The sequence below is a fragment of the Ursus maritimus genome (genome assembly GCF_017311325.1).
Source record: "Ursus maritimus isolate PB19 chromosome X unlocalized genomic scaffold, ASM1731132v1 scaffold_X1, whole genome shotgun sequence".
Classification (NCBI taxonomy): Eukaryota; Metazoa; Chordata; class Mammalia; order Carnivora; family Ursidae; genus Ursus; species Ursus maritimus.
Window position 1 is genome coordinate 124257265 of NW_024423319.1, and position 10669 is coordinate 124267933.

Here is a 10669-nt window from a genome sequence, read left to right on the forward strand (position 1 = left end):
ATGAATGGGGCTGGAGTCTAGGATGAGTGGGTCTGGGGTCCGGGATGAATGGGGCTGGGGTCTAGGATGAATGGGGCTGGTGTCTAGGATGAATGGGTCTGGGGTCTGGGATGAATGGGGCTGGGGTCTGGGATGAATGGGGCTGGTGTCCGATATGAATGGGGCTGGGGTCCAGGAGGAATGGGGCTGGGGTCTAGGACGAATGGGGCTGGGGACCGGCGGGAATGGGCGTGACAGCGCTACTGCGTGCAGGATTTCCTTTCGGGGCGCTCAGAACGTTCTGGGGTGCCATTACGCCGACGTCTGCACATCTGTGAACATATTCAAAACCGCAGAATTGTCCACTTTCAACGGCTGCGCTTACAACATGTAAATGACATCTCAACACAGGTATGAAGAACCAAAGAAACGAGGCGCATGCAGGCGTCCCGGGCAGAGGGCAGAGAGCACTGGCGCGCGCGCCCGCCGTGCGCTCAGACCAGCGCGCATTTCCTGTGAGGCAGAGGGCGACAGGCCGTCCCACCCGCGTCCGTCCGCAAGAGCCCCCTCCGCTCGCCCGTTTCTCTGCTCGGTTCGTAAAATTTCCATTCTGCCACCCACCCCGCCACCCGCTGCCACGTCCCAACCACAAGTGCGCGTCTTTACGAGGAGCCCGGCCTGCCAGAGCTGATTTCTTTATTAATCAGCCGTGGCGCTCAGAGGGCGGCCACGGCGTGGGGGCCCAGACGCCCCGAGGGCACGCGGCCAGGGCTCGGCGGTGCAGAGGGGGCTGAGCGCGCTCCTGAGCTGACTCACGAGGACGTGGGGGCCGGCGCGCAGGGGGCTGCTTCACCGAGCCTGTCTTCCTCCCATCCCCCGCCACGCACGTCTGCTTTCAACCCTCCTGCCCAGCATGCAAATTCGCGGGCGAACAAGCTGCCCCTGGGGGTGGGGGGACAATAGATCCCCACGTCCCTTGTTCTGTGCGCAGAAAGGGAACCAGCGTCCCCCCAAGGCCGCCCTGTGCTGGGAAGACCAGGGCACCGTGCTGCACACGCCGACTGCTTTCCTGCCTGTGCTTGCAGGCTCCCGGACGTCCACTCATCTCCCTGCAGTGGGCACGACCCCGCGACGCACACGTCCCCGTGAGGAACACGTCCCCAGACGTGCCCAGAGCACAGAGCAGCGTCCCCACTCACCCTCTGCTCCCTGCACGTTCTGGGTCTCTGCCTCCCCAGCCCCACGTGTGTCCGTCCGTGGCAGCCCTGGGGACCCCAAGGACCATGAGTCATTCTGGGTCCTGACGCCCCGCGTGGACCGAGACGGCCCTGGGGTTGCTGTAGGACGCACACCTGAGCCTGCCTTACTGGAGCAGAAAGCATTCCACTCAAAGTGAAACTCGGGGCTATTTTTAAACCGGTTTGAGGAACCTCTCAGGTGCCGGTGGCAGATGGCACGTCTTCAGGGCAGGAAGAAAGGTCAGCTCAGGGCGGCGGCTTGAAATCTGCAAGGGATTTGAAGGCGGTATGCTGGCCTCTCCTGCACGCAGACCGTGTGCGTCCTGCTGGTGGACACTCCCAGGAGAGTGTCCTCTAGGACGAAATGGCCAACGTCCAGGCTAGCTGTGTCGGGGTGAGGCCAGTCAAAGCAGGCCCATCCAGGGATCCAAGGGCGTCTCTGGGGCTCCCGTCCGCACGAGGGAGGCCCGAGCTACCAACGGGCCACCCTGAGCCCCATGCCCTGCTGACAGGAGCCCCCACATCTTGCAAGTGGGGAGCCCACAGCCTCGGCTCCCTGCAGAACATGATGCAGGAATCCATATTTGGACCTCAAGCCAGCAAGGTCAGGAAAACGGACCTCGGCACCTGCGGCCTGAGCCCCAGACCCTCCTCCCTCGAGGCGTTTTCCGACCTCCAGGAAAAGACTGGCTGACCTTTGCTGATAAGCTCTCCATATGAGCTGCAGCCCCGGGCTTCTAAGTCCCAAACACATGAGGGCAAAGGGCTCCTGCAGGTGCCAGCAGCCGGAAGCACGGGGCTTGCCAAAAGAGGTCGCTCAGTATCCCGGCCTGAGGCCATCAGTATGACGGTGGTGAGGCTCGTGGTCCACAAAAACAGCAAAGCGTGAAGACGTGTCGTAGCCCCATGCTCAGCGCTCTGGGCCTGTCCAAGCCCCAGCTCTACGCTCGCCCTCTTGCAACCTCTGAGCCCCCGTCTGTAAGATGGGACCCTGACGCCGGCCTCACCACCTCCGGGCATGGCAGCAGGGACCAGGGAATGGGCGAGGGACCCTGTGCGGTGCGGTGCCGGCAACTCAGAGGACTTACTGTAACTCAGTGGGATCACAGGAGCTCCCGTGCAATCACAGTGTGAGCAGGACCAGCAGTAATGGCCTGAGGCCATCAGTATAATGGCTGGCAGGACCAGCAGCAATGGCCTGAGGCCATCAGTATAATGGATGGCAGGACCAGCAGCAATGGCCTGAGGCCATCAGCATACCGCCTGGCAGGACCAGCAGCAATGGCCTGAGGCCATCAGTATAATGGCTGGCTCAGCTCAGGCCACTATCACAGAATCCCACTGACGGACGGGGCGGCTTCAACCACATTCATTTCTCGCAGTTCTGGGTGCTGAAAATGCAAGAACTGGCACGGACGGGCTCCGGGGAGGCCCTGTCCTCCTGGCTTGCAGACGGCCCCACGTCCCCAGGAAACCATGGCGTGGCAGGTGGATCCTGAACTTCACGTCACACACCATCTCCCCTTAAAGCATCCTAAAGATGCGTCCTCGAGCCCCCAGTAACCGTCGTCAGCTGGCCCCACATCGGGCTGCCCCATGCAGGTGCCATCTTCGAAAGCCAGGAAAGACACACGCTTTGCTTTCTTTCCCCACCTCCCCCCGACTTTCCACATGTGGCAGCTTTTTCCCAGCCCTCAAAGAAAGAGAAACCGTGCATGGTCCCGGCTGACGCAGGGAAGATGAAGAAAAGCACCAAAGGAATCCCGCAGACTGTGTCAACCAAAAGAAACACCGTGTGGCCTGCTTTCGTTGGCATTTCCATCACCAGCTGCAAAGACGGCGAGGTCTGGACCCTCTGTGCCCAGACAGCAGAAGGGTCCAGCACACAGCACAGGGATCCCTTTGCTGGACTCAGTCCCAGCACCATCAGGGAGCATCTGAGGGACAGGTGGCCGGGAGCTTGATGTGTGGGTTTGCACACGTCTCTGTGAGGGCGGAAGAGCCCGGGCTTGGAGGTCCACAGAAGACACGCAAGTTCACGGTTTCAGTTCCAGCAGCAGGAAATCGCTCACACCTGCTGCATTCAACGGGGTTTCCATATTTCAGGCTGATCCCTGCAGTCCCGCTCAGGGCTTGGTCCTCACACCGCGCTCTATCAGGCTGCGAAATATGAAACCAGGTCAGCCCGGCAGCCGAGCCTGGAGCTGGACCCTGGGTCTGGACCTCTGGGCTGGGCACCTCTCTCTATGCCAGGCTCCCCCGTGCTGGGTTCCTCTTGCAAATATGGACATACATAACGAAGTTGTGGGAAAGTGCTCCCACATAATGATTTTCCTCCAGGGGCTGAGATTGCCGTCTGCAGAGAAACCCCCTGGGTCCGTCTCCATCTGTTTGTCTCGATGCTCCAAGGGGCAGGGCTGAATGGGATGAACCACGCAGGGATTTTCATCAGGGAAACTGCCTGCATGAGAGCGGACAGGGAGGCCGTCAGGGAAGGCAGGAGATGCCTGAGCTTGATGCAAATGAAAGACAGAGATACAGCAGTGTGGGGCGGGCACCCTGATTGCAGAGCTCCCAGGTGGGCCATGCACGGCACCTGGGGTCCTGGGGCCAAATGCACCATGAGAGGAGACCCCATCCCCCAGGTGCAGCACCTGTGTCCTGACAAGGAGCAGCCCAGGGGCCGGGCCTCTGCACAGACCTGGGGACAGAGGTCAGAGATAGGAGCCGGGACCACACCGACGATGCTGCTGTGGGGGACCCTGTGAGGGGCACGGGTGGCTGTCCCGTCGTCTCTTAATATGAGAATCAGCACAAACATAAGGAACTCTAGTAATTGTCTCCCGTCCTCTATGAGGCCCCTTGGCAAGCCATCATCCCTGTATCAGTTAGGGTTCTGCAGAGAAACAGACACAAAAGGATGGAGATATATGATACCCATAAATAAATGCAATAGGGTATACATGCTCTCAGACATATATGTGTGCATATATTTATACACACACACACACACACCCCTCCATGTGGACAATAGCACGTAATGTCACAGAATACATGTGTGTCTGCTGTGAGCGTCTGTATATGCAGGATATATGTATGGGATATACATGCGTGTGTATACACATGACACGATATATGTGTGTACAGTATAAACATGCATACGTGTACACGCAACAAGTCGTATGCAATACACACCCATCTGTATGTGTGTATGTGTACAAACGTATGCACGCAACACAATGCCCACAATAGAGCATATGCGTGTGTACGTGCCGCAGGACATGTATTCAGGAGGATTGTGTGTGTGTAATAGGAAATGCGTGTGTGTATATGCAATAGAATGCATATACCATAGGGTGTGTGTGTACATACGTATATAGTTATGAGTTGGGGGACATGCGCTATGCAATTTGTGTATATGTATACAAGATGATAAATATGCAACAGGGTGTGTGCCTATATACACGCATATACATGAGACACGATGAATATGCAATAAGGTGTGTGTCTATATACATGCAAATACATGAGACATGATAAATATGCAATAAGGTGTGTGTCTATATACATGCATATACATGAGACACGATAAATATGCAATAAGGTGTGTGTCTATATACATGCAAATATGTGAGACACGATAAATATGCAATAAGGTGTGTATATATACATGCCTATATATGCGAGAAGATAAATATGCAATAGGGTGTGTGTATATATACATATATATATATATGCTAGAGGATAAATATGCAATAGGTTGTGTGTCTATATACATGCATGTACATGAGACATGATAAATATGCAATAAGGTGTGTGTCTATATACACGCATATACATGAGACATGATAAATATGCAATAAGGTGTGTGTCTATATACGCATATACATGAGTAATAATAAATATGCAATAGGTTGTGTGTCTATATACATGCATGTACATGAGACATGATAAATATGCAATAAGGTGTGTGTCTATATACACGCATATACATGAGACATGATAAATATGCAATAAGGTGTGTGTCTATATACATGCCTATATATGCGAGAAGATAAATATGCAATAGGGTGTGTGTATATATACATACATATATATGCTAGAGGATAAATATGCAATAAAGTTGTGTGTCTAAATACATGCATATATATACAAGAAGATAAATATGCAATAGGGTGTGTGTCTATATACATGCCTGTTTATGCAAGAAGATAAATATGCAATAGGGTGTATATATATACATGCCTATATATGCGAGAAGATAAATATGCAGTAGGGTATGTGTATACACAGCATATATATGCGAGAGCATAAATGTGGAATAGGATATGTGTATATATACATACATATACATGAGATACGATAAATATGCAATAGGTTGTGTGTATATATACATACATTTATATGCAACAGGATAAATATGCATTAGGGTATGTCTGTATACACATACATATATAATACCATATGTTGCATATATATGCAATGCACTGCATATACATAGGATATGTGTGTATATACATGCATTTGTATAAATATATGCAATAGGACATGCATGTGTATATATGTACATAAACACACATGCATATATAGATACAGATACAAAAAAAAAAAAACACCTCACATCAAGGAATTGAGCTCGCGCGATTGCAGGGCTGGTAAGCCTGAAATCTGCAGGGCAGGTGGGCAGGCTGAAGACTCAGGAGACAGCTGACCCTGCAGTCTGGAGGCAGAACACCTTGTCTGGGAAACCTCAGTGTTCGTGTTCGGGCCTTCCCCTGATTAGACAGGGCCCACCACAGACTAGAGCATCGTCTCTTCGCTTCGAGGCAGCTCCAGAGTTTGCCGTGCCCTCCATTCTTGATGCATAATCAGATGGTGATATACCCCCGCCCCAAAGAGCCCATAGTCTGTTTGGGGAAAGCCGCGGGACCTCACTCGAGAAATCAAGAGTGCGAAGCAGAGATAACATGCAGATGGCAATGTGGAGATCGGTCAGGTACTCCGTCTGCGCCAGCTGGACAGGCTGCCTACCTGGGCGTCCGGGTTCCTGCACCTGGGAGGTTGGGAGGGCGTTGGGGTTTCGAAACCACACCAGAGGCGTGTGTCTGGCTGTTGGGGCAGGAGCATAGGTGCTGTACCTTGAAGCACGTGCGTGGGTGTTGTTACCTTGAAGCAGAGACGTGAAACAGCCATGTGACACACGGGCACACCATTGCCTCCACCCGTGCTCATGCAGTTAGCGCATGGGACCATTGGCGACAGAGCAGGGGACTCCCTGCGTGGTGTGCCCTCCCAGAGCCCTCATCAGGGTCTCCAACGTCCTCCCCAGTCGCGAATGAGCAGCCCCGGGTGGGCATCCCCAAGATCGGCGCCCCAGCTGTAGGTGAGGGAAGCAGGAGTGTCCAAGCACAAGGCAGAAGAAAGCAGGCCAGGCACAGGGTGACAGGGACAGACCTACTGGGACTTCAGGGCTGGTGGCTCAGCGCCCCCGTGTGGCCAGCTAGAGCAGCCAGCGATAGTCAGGACGCTCCCCGGGGCGACCCCCTCCACCTTCCAGGGGTCCTAGAAAAACGTTTGCAGCTGGAAACCGGGTTAGCGTCTTGGTAACTGTGTAACCTCCCAACTGTGTGTCTCGTCTCCCTTGGCGTCCTCCTGGCCCCAAGGATGAAGCCGTTGCACCATAGCTTGCAGCACGCTCCCTGCGTTTCAAGTGGCAGGAAGGGAGGGACTCTCCACGCAAGGGCCAGGTGTCCTGGCGCACGGGGGATGTCTGGGTATGACGCAGCTTTGCAGGATTTAGCGCGCATCAGCTCAGCTCCGTGACGCAGGGGGGCAACAGCAGCTGGGCACCGGGGTGCGGGACAGCAAGGGGGAGGAGCGCAAGGGAGGCCTTCAGGGAGGAGCCGCGTTCTGCTGCCCTCCTCACCGCGGTGCCCCTTGCCTTCCAGACCCGCGCGCGCAGGAGCGCCAGCAGCGCCACGATGGATATGAACATGACGCGCCCGGACAACGCCACCATCCTGATGCTGCGGGACCCGACCATCGCCGTGGTCCTGCCCGTCGTGTACTCGCTGGTGGCGCTGGTCAGCATCCCCGGCAACCTCTTCTCCCTGTGGGTGCTGTGCTGTCACATCGGGCCGCAGTCGCCGTCAGTCATCTTCATGATCAATCTCAGCGTCACGGACCTGATGCTGGCCAGCGTGCTCCCGTTCCAGATCTACTACCACTGCAACGGGAACCACTGGGTCTTCGGGGAGCTGCTGTGCAACGTGGTCACCGTGGCCTTCTACGCCAACATGTACTCGTCCATCCTCACCATGACGTGCATCAGCGTGGAGCGGTTCCTGGGCGTGGTGTACCCGCTGGCCTCGGCGCGCTGGCGCCGGCGCCGCTACGCCGTGGCCGCCTGCGCCGGCGTCTGGCTGCTGCTGCTGGCCGCGCTGTCCCCGCTGGCGCGCACCGACCTCACCTACACCGTGGAGGCGCTGGGCATCGTCACCTGCTTCGACGTGCTCAAGTCCACCATGCTGCCCAGCGTGGCCATGTGGGCCATCTTCCTCTTCACCCTGTTCATCGTGCTCTTCTTCATCCCCTTCGTGGTCACCGTGGCCTGCTACACGGCCACCATCCTGACGCTGCTGCGCACCTCGGACCCGCACGGCCGCGGCCAGCGGCGCCGCGCCGTGAGCCTGGCCGCCGTGGTGCTGCTGGCCTTCGTCACCTGCTTCGCGCCCAACAACTTCGTGCTGCTGGTGCACATGGTCAGCCGCCTGTTCCTGGGCGGGAGCTACTACCACGTGTACAAACTCACGCTCTGCCTCAGCTGCGTCAACAACTGCCTGGACCCCTTCGTGTACTACTTCGCGTCCCGCGAGTTCCAGCTCCGGCTGCGGCGCTACCTCGGCTACGGGCGGCTGCCGGCCAGCTGCCGGGACACGCGCCGGGAGACCCTGTTCTCCGCTCGGACGCTGTCGGCGCGCTCCATCTCCAGCGGCCACGGCGACGGGCTCGACGCCCCCAGCCGGCCGTCCCTCAATAGGCAGGAGAGCGTGTTCTGAGCCCCGCACCCCTGGGAGAGGGGACAGCTGGGGGACAGAGAGCACGGTCTTTCCCCAACGGCCTGCCAGAGGCAGCCGCCGTGGCTGCGTCTGCTCTGTCCGCCAGCGTGAGCACGGAGACCGTCCCCGAGCGGGCACGGAGGCCGCCTGGAGCCCGTGCTGCGTCCCCCAGCGTGAGCACGGAGAGGGTCCCCGGGCGGGCACGGAGGCCGCCTGGAGCCCGTGCTGGGTCCGCCAGCGTGCACACGGAGAGGGTCCCTGGTTGGGCACGCAAACCGGCTGGAATCCGTTCTGCGTCCCCCAGCGTGCGCACGGAGAGGGTCCCCGGGCGAGCTCGAGCCTGGGGTCCCAACACAGCCGCAGGGCACAGGGAAGCAGCGAGACAGAACATGGGACAAGACCCAGCGTACCAGGAGGACTGGCCCTGCTCCTTGAGGATGACCACCCAACCTGACCGAGCAGCCAGCCAGCCCAACTGAATCCCCCTCCACCCCCAACATCCGCCTGCCTGGGTCTCTGTGCCTCCTGCTGGGGGCTGCCGGTGACACCTGCTGCTCCCCGGCCTGGGGACCCAGGCACCTGGCAGGACTGCGGACCGCACAAGCCTGCAAGGCTTTGAGCTTAGGGGCTTTCGGGGTGGAACAGTTGTGGGGCAGGCAGCCTCCCCACTGGTCATTTGAGATACAGATGGAGATTGATAGCTGCTATCTGGGGGACCCTGGGGACACCTGCTCCCGCTGTCACTGCTTTGGAAGGAAAACAGACACAGCTGTCCTAGAGTGAATAGTGACCCCAAACCCATGTCCACCCAGGACCTCAGGATGTGACCTCCTGGATCGGGATGACCCTAAATCCAATGACAGGTGTCCTTACAAGACACAGAAAGGAGACACAGACACAGGGGAGAAGCCACGTGAGGACAGAGGCAGAGATGGGAGGGACGTAGCCACCAGTCCAGGGACGCCTGGAGCCCCAGAAGCCAGAAGAGACAGGAAGGACCCTCCCCTGGAGCCTCTGGAGGGAGAACGGCTCTAACCCGCCTGGATCTCAGAGGTCCTGCCCCGCCTGGATCTCAGACTCTGGTCTCCAGAGCTGCAGGTCGATGAATCCCTGTGGTTTTAAGTGTCCAGTTTGTGATGGCTGCCCCAGGACACACACCATTTCAGCCACTCTGAAATTGCAAGTCCATGTAAAGCTCGATGCCTGGTGTGATTGCAGGAGGCCCACCACGCCCAGCGCTGGCTCCTGGGGGACCCCGGTTCATGGGACCCAATCCTTGGTGTGCAGGGCTCTCTCTCCTGCAGGGTCAGCCCTCGTGATTCCCAGTGTGAATGCCCAGCACGAAGCCGCCCAGAGAGTCCCCAATACCGCGGCACCAGAGACTTCCAACGCCACCAACACCTTCCTGCACGCCGTCTCCAGATTTTAATTCTGGAACGGGCCTGCCAAGCAGAGAGGGCAAGTGCTGTCATCTCTGGGGCCCCAAAGCCGGAGGCTCCCCAAGGTGGTTTGCACAGAGAAGGCCTGAGTCCCACCTGGAACTCCCACCCACGGGCTCCTTAGTCCTCGAGACGACGTGGCCAAGAGGTGACCTCTCCCCTCTTTGATGCGCACGGTGATGTCCATGCATGGAGTCTGAAAATGATGCAAGTGGCTACCGTTCACAGAGGCACCTGTTCGGGGGAGTAACTGGAGAGGCATACACGGTTCCGGCTTCCCGTGACATGCTGTGGACCCCGGAGGTTAGTGTATAAACTGTGGACCCCGATAGCAGCCTCCAGAGGTTCCAGGCCGCCTCCCTGTGCATGGTCCTAAAATCAAACTCCGGTTCCTACCTTTGCTTTGTGACCATGCATGTCTGGGGCGGGGCGGGGGAGGGACAGAGGCACGTGCAGGTGGAAAGCAGGTGAGCCCATGCTACGCTCGCCCTTGGGAACTGAGAGTCAGCCTTGGGGGTCCCCTCGACACCCTCCATGCCACACTGGGGTCGTGCATAGTCATTGCCCACCGCCTTGCAGCTGGAACGTCTCCACAAGGGACAGCGTCTAAGCACATTGGTCCTGAATGCCCACGTGTGTGCACAGAGTTCAAAGCCACCATAGGGACCCTTCACAGAGACCCCTTGAGACTTACCTGGTGAAGGATTTACCTGGGGGAGGCACAGGTGACTGACTCCAAGAAGGCTGGCATTAGGGAACCCCGCTCTTCCCGACTCTCCCAAACCCAAACCCTAGAAAGCAACGTTGACACAGCCCCAGCATCCAGAGTCGGAAATCCTGAGCCAGCAAGACACCCCCACCCACGCTCTGGGCGTGGGCCTCTGATGCACAAAAGCTGTGAAAACCTCAAACCCGCCGCACGGAACACCTCGGCGGCCCGTGAGAAACCCCACAC

General features: G+C 57.3%; 1 protein-coding gene across 2 annotated transcripts in view; it reads left to right on the forward strand.

Annotated features, from left to right (window-relative positions):
- P2RY8 (P2Y receptor family member 8) overlaps window positions 1-10662 on the forward strand; it is a 45665-nt gene extending 35003 nt beyond the window's left edge. For both annotated transcript variants that reach the window (XM_040635087.1, XM_040635083.1), the window contains one exon: window positions 7166-10662. In XM_040635087.1, coding sequence (XP_040491021.1) covers window positions 7199-8275 — 1077 coding nt within the window. In that variant the 5' untranslated portion in view covers window positions 7166-7198 and the 3' untranslated portion in view covers window positions 8276-10662. The remainder of the gene's footprint in view (window positions 1-7165) is intronic.
- Window positions 10663-10669: the final 7 nt, after the last annotated feature.